Consider the following 22,466-nt stretch of genomic DNA (forward strand, 5'->3'; position numbering starts at 1 on the left):
AACTTTTCTAACATCTCCCTTCATTCTTCACTCATGTTTCATACTTTTTCCTTCTTTTCTCAGCACATCTCTTTCTTTCTCCAAGTGTCCAACTCTTTTGCAGGTTCTATGAAAATTCACAGTAAATATTTTCGGTGTAGGAAAATTCGGCGCAAACATTTACAGCATAAGACATTTCGTAGTAAGAAATTTCACATTAATTTTTGTAAATAATCAATGGATGATAAAGGGTATTATAAATTCATTAAAAAGGCAAATCTTTATTAAGGTGAATGTCAGTGATACATAACATAATGAAATCATTTAAAAATTGTGCAAATTAAAAGAGATGCTGCATAAATAATTAACTTTTGCTGTGGATCCTCAATTCAACAAATCCATCAGTAACATCACTCATTGGAAAAAATACTAATGCTGTGAAGTATTCAATTTTCGTGTTGAATTCAGCATCTGTGATAGCGTAACTTCAAACCAATGGCAACAATTTTGTGATAAAGATTTTGTGCCATATAAAATAAACAACTTGTTATAGTTGTTGATGTAAATATGTTAGAAAAAGCGTTAATAGTTGCTATCTCGAAGTCAACCATTAATGTTTTGGGATCTAATGATGAACATAAGCCCTTTAAGGCACTAAATAATCTGCTGTAAGTTAATTCTGATTTGCCAGGAAGCAAAGCAAAAAGCCGCCATGGAATCCTTAGGGGTTTCATGCCAGTCTCAAGCCTGGATAAAGGAGGACAGTAGGTCAGATGAGTGTCGATGCTCTGACCATAAAGAAAAAGCAGGATTGTCATCTGATGCATATACGATCAACAGCTACAACATGCCAGCTCGGACGTCGCCTGGATCACCAAGGTCCATGATACCATATTACCTGGTGGTGATACCTGATTCAATTCTTTAGTCAGTTTCCAACGTTATCTAAATAGCTTTTTTTCATATAACTCACTACAGTATCTTGTCCATCGTTGTACAATTTTATCTTTATTCAATACTTTGCCTTTTTCGTCTTTAACTGTGGTCTGTTTTGGTTGCTACCTTATATTAATGATTCTAATCATTTTTTTTAATTTTTTTTTTAATTTTTGTACAGGGTGCTTAAGGGTCAAACCTGTATAACTGAGAGGAGACCTCCACATAGCCTTTAAAGGAATGCGGAGAACCGACCAGGGCTTCTGACCTAATGTCCAATCCTCACCTTCTCGTGGTGCACCCTGTTGGGTATCTACTTTGATACTGAACGAACGAGGATGGGCTGGCAATTTGGGATTTAGCCGACCAAATTGTATTCTTATTGGTTAAACCAAAATAAAAAAAATGATGGTACAACATGACAAAATTTCATGCCGGCTGGGGCGTCGCCCGGTTAAACAAGGCCTCCGTTGTTTTCGCCAGGGAACCAGGGCAAACAGCGAAAAGTCAGCTACTGGAACAAATCTGAAAACAAAACCCAACTCAATATCACCAGAGTTAAAGATCGGTACTATCAATGTAAGAAGCCTGAATGGCAAAGAAATGGAGCTAGCTGAGGAATTAGATAAGTACCAGATCGACATAATAGGGGTGACTGAAACAAAAAAAAAACCAAAACTGGTGAGATCTTTCTGAGCAATAAATACAAAATGTTATATTCAGGCAATGACAATCAAGGAAAAGAAGGAGTAGCCATAATATTCAACACAAAATACAAGGCTAATCTTCTTGAATGGCAGACAGTCTCAAGAAGAATAACGTGGGCAAATATGAGAATGGGGAACTGGACAATGAGACTTATTTGTGCCTATGGTCCCACAGAAGGTTCTACTAAGGTAGAAGTAGAGAAATTTTTTGACGCTTTAGAAAAAGCAACTGACACAATGAAAAAGGAAAAGTTGGTCCTTGTTGGGGATCTAAATAGCAGAGTAGGAAATGATTGTGAGACATACAAAAATATTTTGGGAAAATTTGGAGAAAAGAGCAAAGCTAATAATAATGGCAAATATCTGTTGGATTTCTGCTCAGGACATGGACTGGTTATTACTAACACCATGTTCCAACATAAAAATGTGCACAAATTCACATGGAGAGAAGAGGCTAGGAATAAGAAAAGTCTCATTCACTATGTTATTGTTGATAGTGATGTTTTCTTTCTGGTGCAGGACACCAGAGTGTACAGAGGATTTGAAATTGGAAGTGATCACTATTTAGTCTTGAGCAGGATAAAATTGAATTTCATATTGAAAAGAATAACATGTAAGAAAGTTTTAAAGCGAATAAAAGTTGAGCAGCTCTCAGATGTGAACTGTAGACTAAAATACAGAAAGATTATTGAAAAGAAAATGAAAGAGTTTGAGAACAGGAATCAAACCTTGGAGATTCATTGGCAAACTCTGAAGAAAACATTGATTGATTCTGCCAGAGAGGCATGTGGAGAGGTTGTTGTTGTGTACAAGGATGAAAAAATCAGAACTCCGTGGTGGACACAGGAAGTTAAAGAGGCAGTGAAGGAAAAGAAGAAAGCATATCAAAAGTTCCTGGCAAATAAGTCAGCTTTTACTCTTACAGAATACAGAGACAAATGTAAGAAAGCTAAACAGTGTGTAAAACTAGCTAAACAAAAGTCATGGGAGGACTTTGGCAAGAATATAGAAAATAAATATCAAGAAGGTGGCAAAATATTCTGGAGGTTGTTGAAGAAACTTAGGAATGGAGGAAAGAGTGCTGTAAAAGGAGTTAGAGATGATAAAGGTGACATGAAAACAGGAGAAAAAGATATCCTTGAAGTATGGAGTAATTACTTTGAAAAACTGCTAAATGAAACAAGCAGTGATGACAGCACAGTGATAAAAAACACTGACCAGGCATGCAGTCAGGAATACATATCCATACTTGAAATAGAAAAAGCCACCAAAGGCTTGAAATGTGGAAAGACAGCAGGAGTAGATGATATTCGACCAGAAATGCTGAAGTATGGTGGTATAAAAGTCTTACAGTGGCTGCACTGCATAGTTCAGAAAGCCTGGACAGAGGGACGAATTCCCGATGATTGGAGTAGAGCTCTCATAGTACCCATACATAAAAAGCAAAATAAAACTTAATGTGAGAATTACAGAGGTATTTCCCTACTGAGTGTTCCTGGCAAGATCTATGCAAGTATACTTGAGAAACGGTTGAGAAGAATTGTGGAAGAAAAGCTGTGGTGAAGAACAAGCTGGATTCAGGCCAAATAGAGGCTGTCAGGATCAGATCTTCACTTTACGACAAATAGTTGAGAAAGCATGGGAATATAACAAAGATCTGTATTTAAGCTTTGTCGATTTGGAAAAGGCATATGATAAGGTGCCAAGAGAGAAGCTATTCAAACTGCTGCAGTTATATGGTGTCAATGGGGCATTATATGAAGCAATACTTAGTCTTTATTTGAGTTGTAAGTCAGCAGTTAGAATTGAAGGAAGTACAGGAAGATGGTTTAATGTTAAATCTGGTGTGAGACAAGGATGTACATTATCCCCTCTGTTATTCATTATCTATATGGATCACATTATGAAGGAAAGTGGTATTAAACCTGATATCAAAATTGGAGATGTTAATGTCAGCTCTTTGCTTTATGCAGATGATGTTATACTTCTAAATAAATCCGATACAAGTCTGCAAGATTCTCTGACTAAATTGAATAACTATTGTAAAAGATATGGTATGAAGGTCAGCAATAAAAAGACAATGACAATGAAAATAGGCAGAATCATTGAAAATGTCAACTGTGTTGTGAATGGAGAACCTGTGGAACAAGTAAAGCATTTCAGCTATTTAGGCACGATTTTTACTGAAGATGGTAAATTAAATATGGAAATAGACAACAGAATCAACAAAGTTGGTATGGTAGGCAGTCAATTGAATAAATTCATATGGAATAAGAGAGAAATTAGTCGGAACACTAAATTAGCTGTATACAAGACAGTGTTCAAACCAGTTTTAACTTATGGATCTGAGAGCTGGGTCAGAAGTAAAACACTTGACCAAAGACTAGAGACTGCAGATATGAGAGTCCTGAGAAAGATTAGAGGCGTGAACAGATGGCATCAATGGCAATATCATATTAAAAATGAGGATATTAGGAAAGACCTTGACATTGTCAGCATCCAGGAATGCATTAGCAGAGCTAATCTCAGGTGGTATGGTCACTTAAATAGAATTGGAGAGGAAAGATTAGCAAGACAAGTGTTCTCTGCCAGGTTGGCAGGAAAATGACCCAGAGGAAGACCAAGATATAGGTGGATTGATACGGTACAAAGTGCCTTAGACGATAGAAATATAAGATCTGATAATGTTGGAGTCTTGATAAGTAACAGACTGATATGGAAGAAAATTGTAGATAGGAAGTTAGTAATGATGTAATTTTTTCATGTAGTACTGTCATATCCCGTACACCCCTTGAGGGTACATGGCAGGAAGTTGATGATGATGATGATGATCATTTTGTACACCTCCCTAGTTTTATGCTCTCCATAGTACTGTTCTATATTATTGCATTGGACTTCTAACAATTTCATCTTATCCAGCTGACTGTTTTTTTCAAATCATTACACTTTCTTCTATATTGGTCCTCTATTTGTTTTGATGTATCCCTTCTTATCTTCGACATTCTTTTCTCCTGTACTAACTTCAGTGTTTCTTATCTAATCCATTTCTTCTTGATCTTTTCTTCTTCTGGTACGGTTTCTTCAACTGCACCTTCCAGCACCTTCATTACTCCTTTCGCTCTTAGATTCGATTTTTTTCTTTGTCCACACTTTTAAGTTTCTCATCTAACATTGTTCTGTACCTTCTTCCTATTTCTGCTTCACTTATTCTTGCTCTCTTTGTTTCTGATGATGGGGTTTATATTTTCTTGTTTATATTTTATATTTTTTTAATTTCAACTTAATGTTTGCAATCATCAAGTTGAAATTAAATCAACTTGATTTAATTTCATAATTTATATATCAGTGTATCTGATATAAATATATAAATTTCAAGCTATATCTGCTCCTTGAAAAGTTCGATACTGCTGTGCTGATGTTATCCATCTTCTTTTAATCATATCAATCATGTTCTTAGTCTTCCCATCATTTGACCACCACATCCATTTTCTACACTCCTTTTGCTGGAAACTTGTGTTACAGATCATCATATCGTGGTCCACAGCAAATTCTAACTTTTTTCACCTCGTTCATTTCTTTATCTGAAATGATATTTTTCCATGACTCTTTCCATATTCTGACTTTGGCATTCCAATCTTCTTCAATAATTAGTACATCTTGATTTGGTATTGTTTCTATTGTCTCTATCGAAACTTTGTATAATAAGTCAATATCCTCATCTGTACTGTCAGATGTGGGTGCATATATCTGGACTATTGATATATTAAATGGTTTTGCTTGAAATCTTGCTGCTATGATTCATTCATTGACTGGTTTGTAGCCTGAGAGTGATTTTCTAGCTTGTTTGTTAAGAAGGGAACCAACTCCTGCTTCATGCTTGGTGTCATGCCATGACCATATGACTTTGCATCTATTTATGTTTCCTGCTGATGTAAATCGCAACTCTGCCAGTCCTAGTATATCACACCGATATCTCTTCATTTCCTCGCGAAGTAATTCTAGTTTTCTTGCCATTCAAAATGTCCGTACATTCGATGTTCCTACTGATAACAGTTCTGTTAGTTTCAGTTTCTGTTTCCTTTCGTTATCCCACTTTTCGATCCAAGACCTGATCGCTTGATTAGTATTGCAGACCTTGTTGATCCAGGCAACGTCCAAGCGAGTATGTTTAAGCCATTGATCCTATAGGCATCACATAACAATTATGTTTGTTCTTTACAGTCAGAGCATCTTCACACTCCATTTTCCAGATTCCATGGCAGCTTTTTGCTTTGCTTTCTGGCAAATCAGAATTAACTTACAGCAAATTATTCAGTGCCTTAAAGGGCTTACGTTCATCATTAGATCCCGAAACATTAATGGTTGACCTCAAGAAAGCAACTATTCACACATTTTCTAACATATTTACATCAACAACTATAACAGGTTGTTTATTTCATATGGCACAAAATCTTTATCACAAAATTGTTACCATTGGTTTGAAGTTACGCTATCAAACAGATGCTAAATTCAACATGAAAATTAAATGCTTCACAGCATTAGCATTTTTTCCCAATGAGCGATGTTACTGATGGATTTGTTGAATTGAGGATCCGCAGAAAAAAGTTAATTATTTACACAGCATCTCTTTTAAATTTGCACAATTTTAAAATTATTTCATTATATTATGTATCACTGACATTCACCTTAATAAAGATTTCCCTTTTTAATGATTTTATAATAATCATCCATTGATTATTTACAAAAATGAATGCAAAATGTCTTACGCCATAAATGTTTATGGCAAAAATGTCTGCGCAGAATTTTCCTATGCCGAAAATGTTTAGGCAAATTTTCTGGTCACATCTTTTGCAACCTTTAACTATCAAACTTCATAATGTTATATCCATTTCCACATCAGTTAGCCTTTGAAGCTTCTTAAAATTTCTCTTCATGCTTCTCATCTCATTTTTCATTTCTCAGCACACCTCTCTCTCTCTCTCTCTCTCTCTGTCTTCCTCCAAGCATCCTAAATTGTGGATAGAAGGAGAGGTGATATGATCGAGACTTTTAAACTGTTGAGAGGCAGTTACAAGGTAGACATTGGAGAGTTCTTTCACTTGGTGGAACGGCAGGAAGGAGCGATGACAAGGGCGCCATCCCTGGAAGTTACGAAAGGAGACTGTGTGCAAGAGGGTGAGGAGTGGTTTCTTTGATTGGAGGGTGGTTGAAGCTTGGAATGCATTGCCTGAGAGAGTGGTTGGAGTGAGGACGGTTAATGGGTTCAAGGAGTGACATGCTAGACTTTGTATTTTCTAAAAATGACCTCCACGATGAGTCTTTAGACTCCATGGAGTCCTGGATAATAATAATAATAAAGAAATTAAACTAAAGCCAAGTAATTTTTAATAAAAACAAAGAGACTGTGAAATGGCGATGCAGATGGAGCATGTTTTTCGTTTCTATTTAATTAAATTATTTATTCATTAGTCCTGATTAAATGCTATTTACTTGTATTTTAGAGTTTCGTGAAAAAAAGAAAACCCAAAAAAAAAACACACACAGGTTTTCGAAAGTTTTTTAGGTGACATGGCATTTAGCTTTCGTGACCCGGTGCCGGGTTGTTACCCACCATTTGAGAAATTATTATTATTATTATTATTCAGGCCTCCAAGGAGTCAAAAGACTCATCGAGGGAGGTCCTTTCTAAGACATAAAGTCTGTCAAGACTCATCGAGGGGAAGTCCCCCCCTGAGAAACACAAAGTTTATCATACCACTCCTTAAACCCACTGACCATTCTCGCTCCCACCACTCCATCAGGCAATGCATTCCACGGCTCAACCACCCTCCACACAAAGAAACCACTCCTTACCCTCTTGCTCACAGTTTCCTTTCGTAACTTCCAGGGATGGCCTCTTGTCATCACTCCTTCCCGCTGATCAACCAAGCGAAAGAACTCCCCAGTGTCAACCCTGTAACCACCTCTCAACAGTTTAAAAGTCTCAATCATATCACCTCTCCTTCTTCTATCCACCAAACTCTGCAGTCCACATTCTCTCAGCCGATCCTCATAACTATCCTTGTACAGTCCTGAAACCATCTTTGTCATCCGTATTTGTATCCTTTCCACGGTTAATTTATCCCCTTCAAATCCTGGGGACCAAATCTGAGAACAATAGTCCAAGTGTGGTCTGATCAGAGACTTATACAACGGAATGATAACCCTCTTATCTCTGCAGGTCAGTGTCCTTCTCATAATAGCAGCAATCCTCTGTGTTACCTTCACCACCTTTGCAATATGTCCCCTAAACTTCAGGTTTCTATCAATCATCAACCCCAGATCTCTTGTCTCCCCTACTTCCTCCAGTATAATTCCTCCCATAGAGTATGCAGCATCCCATCGATGTTTCCCAAACCTCAAGACCTTACATTTTGCTGCATTAAACTGACACCCCCATTCATTTGCCCATCTATCTAGCTTATTTAAATCCTCTTGCAGGGCTACCACATCTGCACTATTACTAATAATCCTTCCAAGCTTCGCATCATCCGCAAACAACTGAATATCCCCCTGCAATCCACTGGCTATGTCATTGATATAAAGGTTAAACAATATAGGTCCTAGTACTGAGCCCTGTGGGACCCCACTTGTAACCCTCTGCCTCCTGGAAACTGCTCCACCATACACAACTCTCTGATACCTATCAGACAGCCAATCCTGAATCCAGTTGACCAATCTGACATCCAGACCCATGTGCTGCAACTTAAATATCAGCTTATCATGTGGCACCCTGTCAAATGCCTTCGCCAAGTCTAAGAAAATTGCAGTATATGCCTTTCCCTCATCTAATGCTCTTGTAACTTTATTATAAAAGGCTAGCATATTGCTAAAACAAGAGCGTCCTTTCACAAATCCATGTTGATTCTCACAGATAACATTACCCTCATCTGCCCAATGCTGTACACGGTCCCTCACTACTTTCTCCAAGATCTTAACAACTACTGATGACACACAGACTGGCCTATAATTAGACACTTCCAGTCTGTTACCACCCTTATGCAATGGCACTATCTTACCTTCCTTCCATTCCCTGGGCACCTTTGCCAAAGCCAGACTTTCATTGAAAAGCCACGTTAAAGGTATTGTCAATTCCCTAGAACATTCTCTCAAAACTCGTGGTGAAATACCATCCAGTCCCACAGCTTTACTGACATCCAGAGTACTCAGTATCTGAAACACACTCTCCTCCTGTACCTCCAGACCTCGTACCAGTCCTATCCCTCTAGCATTAAAACTGACTCTTCTAGGATGAAATACTCCAATAAAGTGTTCATTGAACAATTCCACTATGTCCTCTGCATCAGTCACTCTATTCCCATTTTTATCCCACAATATCATTCTTCCACAGTCATTTCTCCTCCTACTGGCCACATAGCTAAAAAATTCCCTAGGATTTTCTTTGGATCTTAGGGCCAATCTCCTCTCATATTCCAGTTTCGCTTTCCTTACCACACGAGTCACTCTTCTGGCCTGTGTCTTATATTCCTCATGCATCTCTTCACCTGTCTCCTTATATCTCTTCCATAGCCTCTTTTTCGCATGCAATTCCTGTTTAATATTGTTTGTCATCCACTTTACTCCAAATTGCGCCCTCTTCTTCACTCGTGGTATACAACTTACCATTGCTGATAACAAATATTCTTTCACAATTTCCCACGCACTGGTGATATCCCGGCCTTCCAATTCCTCCCTCCATGAAACTTCCCGAAGTTGACGTCTAAGACTATTATAATCACCTGCCTTATAATTCCACATAAGTTCCCGTCTCTTTGATACTCCTGCATGTCTATTCATTTTCCAAGTCAAAACCATATGGTCACTCTCTCCAACTGGTGGGAGAGACGTCAACTCAGTTATTATCAACTCTTCTGATGCTATAACCAAATCCAAAATTTTTGAACCTCTTGTTCCCTCTGTTACATGTTGCCTAAGACATTTGTCCCTCAAGAATTCTAGAAATTCCATTCCCCTATTGTTACATGCATCTTCCTCTCTCCAATTTATACTACTGAAGTTAAAATCTCCCATAACAATCATTCTTCTTGCACTTGCCAAACTTAGCTGTCTAAACATCTCCTGGTCCCCATCCTCTGTGCTCCTGGGTCTGTAGCAACACCCCACTAAATATCCTGTCTTGCCTACCTCTACCTCACACCATACGCTATCAAAATCATTTGTCTCACTACCTTCCAAATTCTCCACTCTTAGAGGACATAGGTCATCACCTATCATAAGCAGCACCCCACCACCACGCTTTCCCCTCCTATCCTGGCGAAAAATGCTATACCCAGCGACTTCTATTCCTGTTTTTATATCCCCTTCTGTCAACCACGTCTCAGTGATCGCAATAATTTTTGGCCAGGCTGATGCTATCTGCGCCACCAATTCCTCTCCCTTATTCCGGATACTCCTGGCATTAGTATACAGCATATAAATGCCATTGTTTCTATACCCAGCATTATCCCTTCTAGACTCCACTGGGCTCAGTCTTACCTGACATTGTCTCCCTTCTCCCAAGTATCCATTCCCACAAGAGGCCACCCCTGCTATCATCCTCCCTGGGACACACTGACTCGTTCAGAACAGCAATCTCTCCAGATGCCTACGTCCTTCCTTATTCAAATGCAAACGGTCTCTCGCAAACAACTCCTCTCTTTCCTCAAACGCACTCCAAGCATCCACATATACCAGTCCTCTCTTGTCACACATTCTCGCTATTATGCCATTCAATATCCCCGCTCTTCTGCTCAGCTCATCATTATCATACCTAGGCAACACGCACACTATTTTTCCTCTCTCTGTCTTCTTCCGTACAGTCTCAAGCAAAAATCTCATATCTCTCGCTGCCCGACTTACATTACCACTCAAGTCATTCGTTCCTACCATCACAATCATCTCATCCACCCTTTCACTTCTCTTAATTGCCATAGCCACCCTTTCTATTGTTCCTCCTGGCAAACACTCCTCACGCATCCTATCCTGAACACCACGGATCATTGAGTCACCATACATTATACCTCTTACCATTCCATCGCTCCTATTGTTTCCATTCTCTCCTCTTCTTTCATTCCCATACCTCTCTCTTCTACTGTTTCCATTCTCTCCTCTTCTAGCACTCCCATACATCTCTCTCATTCCCTTTCTCCTACTGTTTCCATTTTCTCCACTTCTAGCACTTCCATATCCCTCTCTCATTCTGTCTCTCCTACTACTGTTTCCATCCGCTCGTCTTCTAGCATTCCCATACCTCTCTCTCATTCCATCTCTCCTACCGTTTCCATTCTCTCCTCTTCTAGCACTTCCATATCTCTCTCTCATTCCGTCTCTCCTACTGTTTTCATCCTCTCGTCTGCTAGCATTCCCATACCTCTCTCTCATTCCTTCTCTTCTACTGTTTCCAATCTCTCCTCTTCTAGCACCCCCATACCTCTCACTCATACTCCTTAAATTCTCTCTCTCTCCTACTCTGATTCGCCTTGCATTCATCTCTTCCATTCTCCTAATCTTATCTTTCATACTTCTGCTCTCATTCACTAGACATTCCACCTCCTCTTTCAACTCATCTATCTCCCGCTGCAGGTCAGTCACTCTTAATCTAAATTCACTCTCCCAAACAAAACCATCTCCTAAACTTCCACAGTCACTCACACCTTCCACACTATCAACCATTATTTTCTCATTCTCTCCTATCATACTACTCGTCTTCCTACATTCATTCTCCGTTCCTGGAGCAACAAAGTCGGATATCGATATATCTAATGTAGTTATTTCCTCCAACTGCCTGCATTTTGCGCACATACGCTCTCCACTCTCTTTAACAAACCACATATGTAATTCCTTAGAAGCATACATGCCGCAAGTACTGCATGCCACAAAGTCCCTTATGATATTGCTAATAATCGAGTTCTTAAATGGCGGAGGACTTGGCGTTACGTCACTTGCGACTGCTGCTGAATCCACCATCATTCCTTACTGCCGAGTAGCGTAATCCTTAATAATTATTCAATTAATAAATAAGAGGGGAAAAAAGTACAAACATCAGAACATTTAAGTACTAATATAATTAAATGAAATGAAATATAACTAAATACAAAGTAACTTAGCTTCGTTTTGTCTTCCACCGTTACGCGTTCGATTCTGACGGTACCAACATATATTATATCGCGACAGCAACTAACTTCCGAAAAACAACCACTGAAGTACACTCGTATTCAGAGAAACAATTCAGCACTCAAAAACGTATAAAAACGGGAAAAAAACGGACTATTCACCGATTAAAAATCACTTTCTTCTGCACAGCTCAAATTCACCGCCACGTGCTACGGCGACGCTAGCGCCACTCAAATGCTGCTATAATGCAAAACACATATCCTTGCAGACATGTATGATGCTAATGCATTATGGGAAGGGTCACTACCCAAACCAGTTTTGACTACTCATATATGAAAATATGACTTCTGCATTACTTCAACCTTAGAATCACTTATGGGTTTGGCTCCCACTAATGAAACCTCGATAAAGGTCAAAACTGGTCTGGGTAGTGACCCTTCCCATAAGGCATAGCATTATACGTGTCCACTAGGATATGTGCTTAATGGTATACTAAGGCAAGTGATGTGAAGTCATTAGTTTCTATATACCAGTTGCCCCAGTCTTGAAAATACTTCAGGTGCAAACTTTGTTTGCTTACACTTGGATAAAAGATTAAACAAGAATATAATTTGTTGGAATTTTAATTTAATTCATAGACAAGCAAAAAACTTTCTATAATCTCTAACATTCCTTGTGCAATATTAGAGATGAAAATGATCTATAAAAATTATTAAATACATTAGTTCTGATGTGTACAGTGAATGAAGAATTTAAATATTATAAATGAATATGGAAACCACAGTCAGCAGAACATAAGATTTTCTCACATATAAAAAAATTAAGAGACTATTAATAGCTCAGCTTCAGATTCACATAAGTCTCTTTTAGAAAAAGAAATATGAATTATTTTTCCAAAAACTATTTTAAGAACATTGATTTATAGAGAAGAGAGCAGGTTGATTTATACTATTTGTTTGTGTATGAGTGTGTATGCACTGCACTTTCTTCTTTATATCTTTTTTAAATGAGAGTGCAGTTTATAACAGAAGTGTATGTGAATAAATGAAATATTAAAAAGTATAAATGAAAAACAATTTAGTATAAACAAATTTTATAGATATATGAATTTAAAGACTTACTTCACCTAACCCATAATTAGCTGTAATAGTGATGATAGATGGGTCACTGCTAACTGGATCACAAGTGACCATTACACCAGCAATCTCACATGGTGTCATTTCCTGAACCACTACAGCCATAGGAATGTTGATCATTTGTCCATTATGCCTGAAATGTATTTTAAAAAAATGTTAATTTGTTCAAACTAATAAATTTCATTACTTTGTTATAAGTAGCTAATTGTGCATTTAGTTAAAAGTTGAAAAATCTATTTATGAGAAACCTTGCAGTACCCATTCACAAGAAGCCTCAAGATCTTCCATAACCAGTGTCCTAAACTCTGATCTCTTTGTTACTTTTCAGTAGCATGAGGATAACCCTGACAACCTCAATGCTACTAAAACACAGTCCTCTCTAATTTCTCACAAGAAAGATTTCATTTCCCTTTACTTTTCATAATACCCAGATCTTTAAGCATAGTCAGATTACTCTTCTTGGTCTAACTTACAACCTAAACCTTTCCATGTACACACATACATATCAGCAGCAGTTTCTGTAGCTTCCAAAAATCCAAGAGTACTTTCTGCTCAAGATAGTAATTCCCCACCTGTTATACAACTGTATAATATACAACTGCTAACAGTTCTATATTATACAGTTGTCTAAATTTGTCTAAATTTGCTAGTCTGGTTGCTGAGTGGTTAGTGTATGTGATAGTATATATACATACATACATACATAGCTCATGGCAAAAACGCGATGATAAAAAAAAAAGAGAATCGTGATGTCATTATATATTAACAGAATTGAAGAATTTAAAATATTTTAAGTTAAAACTTTGAAGGAAAACACAGATCTAATCCAAGAAGTTGGAAAATTAAAATAAGATTCAAAAGTAAAAGTCTTAATATGTTTTAATAAGGAAAAGAAACATATATATCATTATAAATTCAAATCTAAGTTTGTAATCCAGGTCACAGCTTCAGGAGCCGCTTGTAAAAAGTCATTCCAGTCATTCTGATAAGCATGGAAGGTGCATTCTTTTACAATATGTTGCATAGTCTGTCGTGGAGCACCACAGTCACATTCTGGAGATGTTTGTCTGTTCCATTTATAGAGAGTATCTCCACATAGGCCATGATTTGTCCGAATTCTATTTAGTACTGTCCATGTTTTGCGAGGTAGATCTGATCCTGTGATGATTTGATCACCTTTAAAGATGTTATGCAAATGCTCTTTCGTATTTTCCTTCCATGTTTCTTCCCACTTTGATAAAGGATTAAAATTATTTAGCACTAGTTCTTCTGCTGCTCGTAGTAATGGATGGCAAGATTTCAATCTATTGACGTTAAGAGTTGGGAGATCCTGATGAATAGGTAGGTTCAGATTACCAGCAATTTTTTGGAATTCACGGAGTAAAGAATTCAATCTACATAGTTCTGTAAGAATAATGCCTGCTAAAAGAGGTAACCAATATGTTGGGGTCGATCTAATAGAGCCTGTAATTAATCTTAAGGTATTGTTCAATTGAGAATTGATAATCCTTGTGTGAGGGCAATTTAGCCACACAGGAGCATAATATTCAGCACTTGAGAATACCAAAGCAAGGGTTGTTGTCCAAAGAGCAGAGGCTCTTGAACCCCAGGTAGTGCCACAGAGTCTCTGTAGGATATTATTACATGTCCTTAGTTTATATGCCAAGTTTGAAAGGTGAAGGTGTTGCCTGAAAGTGAGAGAACGGTCAAGTGTGACTCCCAAGTACTTAGGGAATGTATTATATGGAAGTATAGTGTTGTTCAATTCAATTTTTAGTTTCACATTTGCCAAGTTATTATTTAGATGAAAACAAGATATTACCATTTTGCTCCTATTTAAACAGAGTCTCCATCTAGAAATACACTTTTATTAATACAGACCAGTATTTTACAAATAAACATTTATTAAAACCTACCAGTTTCGCCAGCAAACTGTCTGGCTTTTTCAAGGTATTACGGAGATATGAAAGTAAATGCAACGTTTTTTATGTTCCTTTTAATTTGCATTTACTTTCATATCTCCGTAATACCTTGAAAAAGCCAGACAGTTTGCTGGCAAAACTGGTAGGTTTTAATAAATGTTTATTTATTTGTAAAATACTGGTCTGTATTAATAAAAGTGTATTTCTATCTATAAAAACGACCAAAAATGTATACCTTGAAGAGTCTCCATCTTTTAAAATATTCATCCAGAATAGTTAAGTCAGCTTTTAGAATTTCTTCTTATGACTTATGCATTTATGCTGTGTAGTTATTGCTATATCATTGGCATAACAAAATTTCCTTGATGTAGTGATGGGAAGATCAGATATATACAGATTGAATAATAACGAAGATAAAACCGATCCCTGTTGCAATCCATTATTTAACTTCCTTTTGCTGCTAGTTTTATTACCTATTGTCACTATAAATCTTCTATCTCTTAGCATATTGTTAATAATATGGACTATTGTTTTACATGGGATAATTTTATATAATTTATATAGAGGGCCTTGTCTCCAAACAGTGTCGAAGGCTGTTGACAAATCAATAAATGCTGCTGATGTTTTTAAACCTTTTTGAAAACCAGCTTCTATGTGAGTTACCAAAGAGAGAACCTGGTCACAACACCCACGATTTGGTCTGAAGCCAGCTTGTTCTATTGGGACATTTTTAAAAATTGTGGAGCTTATTCTATCTGATAGTATAATATAGTTCTATAAGCCTATAGTATATTTGGTTAAAAATATACTATAGTTCCTATAGTATATTTTTAACCAAATATACTATAGGCTTATAGAAACCTTTTGTGGGTGGAAACCACTTAATTTTTTTTTTTTTAAAATCTGAAATTCATCTGACCATGGAATATCTCTGCACGCACTTGGGAGTGATATACCCAAAAATCTCTCTAAGATTACTTCACATTATATAGAAGAGATGTAGAAAGATTTCACCACCACACTTTCCATTCCTATCCTGCTGAAAAATGCTACACTTTGGTATTCCTGATACAGAAGATGATATTCCTGTCAGTATATCATCTAATGTCAATCATCTTTCACTGTTCTCAATAATCTTTGGACAGGCTGAGGCTATCAACACCACCAATTCTTCTCCTTTATCTCGATACTCCTGGCATTAGTATAAAGAATCATCAAACATTCCTGTGGCATTCTATTTTGCACTCCATGGATCATCAGATCTTCATACATTATACCTGTTACCACTCAGTTCCTTCCTTGCTCACTTGCATCCCTCTCTCCTTGTTTTCCCACTTACCTGCCTTCCTGTCATCTCTCCATCCCTGGTTCCTGCACCGTCTCGCATTCCCCTCATTCCCTCTCTTCCTCTTGTTCTCGATTCTCTCCCCTTCTACCATTCCCTTAGCATTCTGTCACTCCTACTCTCATTCCCTTTGTATCCATTGTTTCCAGTCTCCTAATATCGTCTTTCATAACTCATTCTTTATATGTTCCACTTCTTCTTTCAGAGCATCTAATTCTCAAAACTAATTTTCTCCAGGCAACCCACTCTTGCTTTACATTCATCTTTCCAATCAACACCATTTTTCAAAACTACACCATCTTTCAAACTTATTATACTCCCTAATTTTATATTCTTATTCACATGCTGCTAATCTTTCACCCATAATCACACTACTCGTCTCTCTCTCTTTATTGGCATTCACTCATTTTTAATGTAATGCTGGCAAAGTCAGCTTAATATTTTGTATATATTTTGCTCTTTTGGTCTCTCATAGATAGTAGTATCAAATGTACTAGCCTCTAGATTTTTTTTTCTATTGAACTTCTATCTTTTTTATTGTAATTCTTCCATTGTTATTCTTCTTTCTTCTACTATTAATAATATGCCTCCCTCCCAAAACTAACTCTCAAAACACTTCCTACACACACATATGCTCTTGCCACTTTCAAAGCACAAACAATTCACCCTCAATAATAGGTACATGCACACACACTTACTGTATCTCACAAAACTGGTCATGGTGAATTCATGATGAACTCTAAATAATAGTGTAAATCCTCACACGATAAGTAATTCTATAACTTATCATGCTCGGGTCTTAAATCAGGAAAATACAAAAAATGTAATATAAAATCGATATAAAGTGTATATGTGATAACAGTTTATAATACATAATATATGTAAGGTTTTGATATTGCTTGTAAACAATTGTGCTCAGCACAAAAGAAAGAAAACTTTCCTTGTTAAATAATAAGTCAGAAAAAAGGTAATCTGGATTAATGAAGAACAAAAGGAAGTTCCTGAAGGAAAAAGTCACAGTGACTTGCAAAAGTCAGAGAGTACCAAGAACAAAGACTTCAGAAAAGGTGCCGAAAGTGATGTTGACACACCTGGGGGTGAGCACGTAACATGCAAAAGTGAAAGACAAAGGAAATCGAAAGATATTTAAGTGAACCTGGGAACCCCTTTTCCTCATGAGTAGGAAAAGGGGTTCCCAGGTTCTCAGCACTTACTCTTCCCTGCGACCACCAGCATCTGTAGCTGGGAACCAAAAGAGAGGCCTCGCCAATGTAGTCCCAGAACTCCCCAGGCACTATTTCAGGGACTTCCAGTGGCCAACAACCAAGGAAACGAAGGGGGAAGGAACATCACCCACAGCCTGCATTGAACCATCTCAAAGGATGAAGTTCATTGGTGTGACATCCTGAGGAATAGGAGCAATGCTATAAACAAGACTGAAGAACGAGACATCCTAACAGAATTTTTACTGAATGTAAAGAACTGTTTGTGAAGGAAGATCTGGAAATAACTGTGATGAGTTAGTACTCTTGTGGCATGGAATAACTAGCTGTGTGAATATATGTAATTTTAGTAGTGTAGAATATGCCAGAAGGTTAGCCTCAAACTGTCCGAGAGCGTCCTTCAATTTAAATGAGTGCAATGTTTAAGTCCTATAAAAGCGTAGAATCAAGATTTAGAAAAACTAGAAAAGTATAACTATATCTTTTTGATGTTTAGACTGTATATGCATTTCTCAATTATAAGAAATAACTTGTAAACAACATGCTGATCTGATATCTGTCAAATATCTCCAAAAAATTTGCAAACCTGTGTACTGGTAGTAAGTTGTCACAATTGATATGATGTGATAAGATAGAGAGATAGCCCCAATTAAGGTATCGAGTACCTGCATTGTCTTTAATCTACACTCTAATCCCTCACTCTCAAAAGTGCAGTCTGACTGGCGCAGTCTAAAAAAAAAAAAAAAAAAAAAATTTTCTAGATTGTAGAGTGTGAGAGACTGAATTGATCATAAACATATAGCTGGTGGCGATCAAAATTAAAGCAGACCATGCATACAACAGAGATTAAGGCAAGGCAGGAAGTAGAAGAAAGAGAACGTTAATATATGTTAGAAGTTTTTTCCCTCTTGGTTAGACTATAATAAATTTAGTGTAATCCTTTATCCAAGTGTAAGCAAACAAAGTTTTGCACCTGAAGTATCTTCAGGACTGAGCATTATACATGTCCGCAAGGAGATGTGTTTTGCATTATGGGAGATACTAAGACCAGTGATGAGAGCTTAGTCCACCTTTACCACGAGTTGCCTCAGTCCTGAAGATATTACATGCGCAAACTTTGTTTGCTTACACTTGGATAAAGAATTAAACTAAATTTATTATAACGTTAATAGAGTGCAAATGAGTGAAGATATAAAGGTAAAAACTTTAATTATACACAACCTTACAAATACATAGTACATATAACTTATATAATATATAACAGAAAAAAAAGTAAAACTTTACAATAGCATCTTGGCTGCCATTATTTTGGTATGCATTTGTGCCACACCACTAAACTAAACTGAACTAAATCTAACACTTCTTCTTGCTTTAAACTTCAGCTTGTTGCATCTCCAATATTTCAATGCAGTCAGTCTATCATTTTTTTTTTTTGATCTACCAACTGGTCTTTTGGTTTCCAATCTCCTGCTAGTTTATTAATATTTTTTTAATTCCATTCTGACATCCTCTTTTAAATTAAATTATCTTTTCCTTCATCCAGTGTTATATTTTTGCTGTTCATAGTTATTCCTAGGTATTTAAATTTCACTACTTATTCCAGTATTTTTCCATTTATTTGTAATTTCCCTGATTGACTCCTTTGAGATTACCATTGTTTTAGATTTCTCTGTTGATATCTGCATGTTAAAGTTGCTACATATCTGTTGGAGTCTGAATTACTGCTTCTGGAGATACCTTCTTTCTTCATATAATGTTACATCATCTGCACATATCCATCCAAATTTAAATTTTTATTCTATTTAATTTCATTCTTAAATTTTGTTATTATTTTGTCCATGATTATATTAAATAAAGGTGGACTTAAATAATCATTTTGTCTGATTCGTTTCCTAAATAGAGATTTTCTGTGTATTTCTGTTTCAATATCTTATATCTGCACATTATATAATAAAATTCTTAAATCTAATACAATTTATAAAACGATATTGGTAGTTTTTAATAAATAATCTTATCTGAAGTACTCTAATCATAATCTTCTTCCACAAGTCTCCTAGATAGACAATTCATGAGTTTCATGCCAGATAAATATGTTATGCATTTACTAAAAATTATAATGTGGGGATCTTTAAATCTAATGTTAAAAAATCTAGTTCTCTCTCTTCAAATTTCTCTTCTGTTCTTACACAGCATTAATGTACTATAAGCTGCCCAACCTCTCACATGTAGGACTGCTACAACAAAATGGAGTATGAGAAGCAGATTCACAGCTTATCACTACTTATAAAAAAATGATCTACTGTGATGAGGATACTGGCTTCATGAAGATTTAAAATAAAATATAATACAATTTGGACGTCACATTATATTCATAAAATTCTACATCCAAACAGTGTCATAATCTCTTCTGAGTAAGGTTTCAAAAGAAGAAAGAAGATAAACAAGAATTTAAAAAAACAAACAAACCTTTTATATTTGACTGAAACAAATGAGAACTGTGATGCCCAGCACTTTTTTATTGCAATCATAATCTAAATATGAAGGAAATAAAAGTGATTTGTATTATTTATATCTTTGAAAATTAATTTTTCTTATATTTTTAAATAAAAGTGGAATCTATAAAAAGTTAATGTTTAAGCTGAACATCGTAATTAATAAGACGTTTAGGCATAAAGGTAAACCAAAATAAATTAGATATAGTTATTAAATTTTTGAGCACCTCTACAGCCCCCCCCCAAAGGTACATATTAAGAATTTGATAATGATAATGATGAATTTTTGAGTGCAGAAATCCTACAAGGTAACATTACAGAACACAGCTTAGCTAGGTTATGAATACTTGTCTATTAGAATTATTTTATCTAACCTACTACTCAATTTGAGTCTAATCTCTGCAATACACATTGGGATGCAAAATATGATTAATGCAGAAATTTTAAAGGAGGTAGAAAAGATGAGCGATTTGAGAGTGATGGTGAACATAGACTTGATGTTTAGGAGTCAGATTACTAAAATTGCAAGAACAACACAACAAATTATGGCAATAATGAGGAGGACATTGATATGCAGAAGCAAAGAGGTTTTGGTTCCTTATATAAAGCTTCGATCGGGCTACATATGGACTACTGTGTGCAGATTTGGTTGCCTGGTTTTCAATGGGATAAGACCATATTGGATAGTGTCCAGCGAATATTTACTAAGTCAGTATGACGTCTATGGAATGTTAGATATGGGAGAAAGATTAAAGGAATGCAAGCTGGAGCCCTGTGAATAGAAGAAGGAGAAGGGAGATTGAGACATATAAGTTGGTGAGGGATTGTTATTATCATCATCATCATCAAATTCCTGACATGTACCCTGAAGAGGGTGTACAGGATATGATAGTACTACATGAAAAATTTACGTCATCACTAACTTCCTATCTACAATTTTCCTCCAGATCAGTCTGTTACTTGTCAAGACTCCAACATTATCAGATCTTATATTTCTATCATCTAAGGCACTTTGTACTGTATCAATCCACCTATATCTTGGTCTTCCTCCGGGTCGTTTTCCTGCCAACCTAGCAGAGAACACTTGTTTTGCTAATCTTTCCTCGCCCATTCTGTTTAAATGACCATACCACCTGAGATTAGCTCTACTAATGCATTCCTGGATGCTGACAATGTCAAGTTCTTTCCTAATATCCTCGTTTTTAATATGATATTGCCATTGCTGCCATCTGTTCACAACTCTAATCTTTCTCAGGACTCTCATATCTGCGGTCTCTAGTCTTTGGTCAAGTGTTTTACTTTTGACCCAGCTCTCAGATCCATAAGTTAAAATTGGTTTGAACACTGTCTTGTATACAGCTAATTTAGTGTTCCAACTAATTTCTCTCTTATTCCATATGAATTTATTCAATTGACTGCCTACCATACCAACTTTGTTGATTCTGTTGTCTATTTCCATATTTAATTTACCATCTTCACTAAAAATCGTGCCTAAGTAGCTGAAATGTTTTACTTGTTCCACAGGTTCCCAGTTCACAACACAGTTGACATTTTCAACAATTCTACCTATTTTCATTGTCTTTGTCTTTTTGATGCTGACCTTCATACCATATCTATTACAACAGTTATTCAATTTAGTCAGGGAAGCTTGCAAACTTGTAGTGGATTTATTTAGAAGTATAACATCGTCCGCATAAAGCAAAGAGCTGACATTAACATCTCCAATCCTGATATCATGTTTAATACCACTTTCCTTCATAATGTGATCCATATAGATAATGAATAACAGAGGGGGTAATGTACATCCTTGTCTCACACCAGATTTAACATTAAACCATCTTCTTGTACTTCCTTCAATTCTAACTGCTGACTTACAACTCAAATAAAGACTAAGTATTGCTTGATATAATGCCCCATTAATACCATATAACTGCATCATTTTCTATATTGGTTTAAGTCAATAAGAATACAATTTGGTTGACTAAATCCCAAATTGCCAGCCCATCCTCGTTCGTTCAGTATCCAGGTAGATACCCAAAAGGGTGCACCACGAGAAGGTGAGGACTGGACATTAGGTCAGAAGCCCTGGTCAGTTCTCCGCATTCCTTTGAAGGCTATGTGGAGGTCTCCTCTCAGTACAGCTTTGACCCTTAAGCACCCCGGATTGTTATTAGGTTAATGTAAATGAGATTTTTCATAGAATAGAGGGAGACAAGAGCATAACAAGATGCCATCCTCAGAATCTTTATAAGCAGGGTGTGAGCAGGGTAGTGAGTAGCAGGTTCTTTGCATGGAGAGTGACTGGTGAGTGGAATGCAATGGCTGAGAGTACAATGAGTGCAGAAACTGTGAATGGGGTTATTATTATTATTACGTGACACCTTCAAGGAGTTCAAAGATTATTATTATTATTACAGGTATCTCCATGGAGTCAGTAGACTCATCGTGGGAGACCCAAACTATCACAACAATATCTATCATATCTCTTCTTGAATTAATTTACAGATGAAGAACTCACAACTGAAACGGGCAATGCATTCCACTCATACAACTCTCCATCTCCTACTTAATACA

The 22,466-nt window shown here is 36.6% G+C and overlaps 1 protein-coding gene across 7 annotated transcripts in view; it reads right to left on the reverse strand.

Annotated features, from left to right (window-relative positions):
* The window catches only part of LOC150100549 (uncharacterized), an 844,187-nt gene that overhangs the window by 463,493 nt on the left and 358,228 nt on the right, over positions 1–22,466 (reverse strand). For all 7 annotated transcript variants that reach the window (XR_016549159.1, XM_090401348.1, XM_090401347.1 and 4 more), the window contains 2 exons: positions 19,867–19,931; positions 12,896–13,043 (listed from right to left, as the gene is read on the reverse strand). Coding sequence is in view for 6 of the 7 variants with exons in the window: in XM_090401348.1 (XP_090257474.1) it covers positions 12,896–13,043; positions 19,867–19,931 (213 nt within the window). In the remaining variant the exon portion in view is untranslated. The remainder of the gene's footprint in view (positions 1–12,895; positions 13,044–19,866; positions 19,932–22,466) is intronic.

The sequence above is a fragment of the Typopeltis vanoorti genome, chromosome 12, assembly GCF_054136105.1.
Source record: "Typopeltis vanoorti isolate ZY-2024b chromosome 12, IOZ_Tvanoo_1.0, whole genome shotgun sequence".
Taxonomy (NCBI): Eukaryota; Metazoa; Arthropoda; class Arachnida; order Uropygi; family Thelyphonidae; genus Typopeltis; species Typopeltis vanoorti.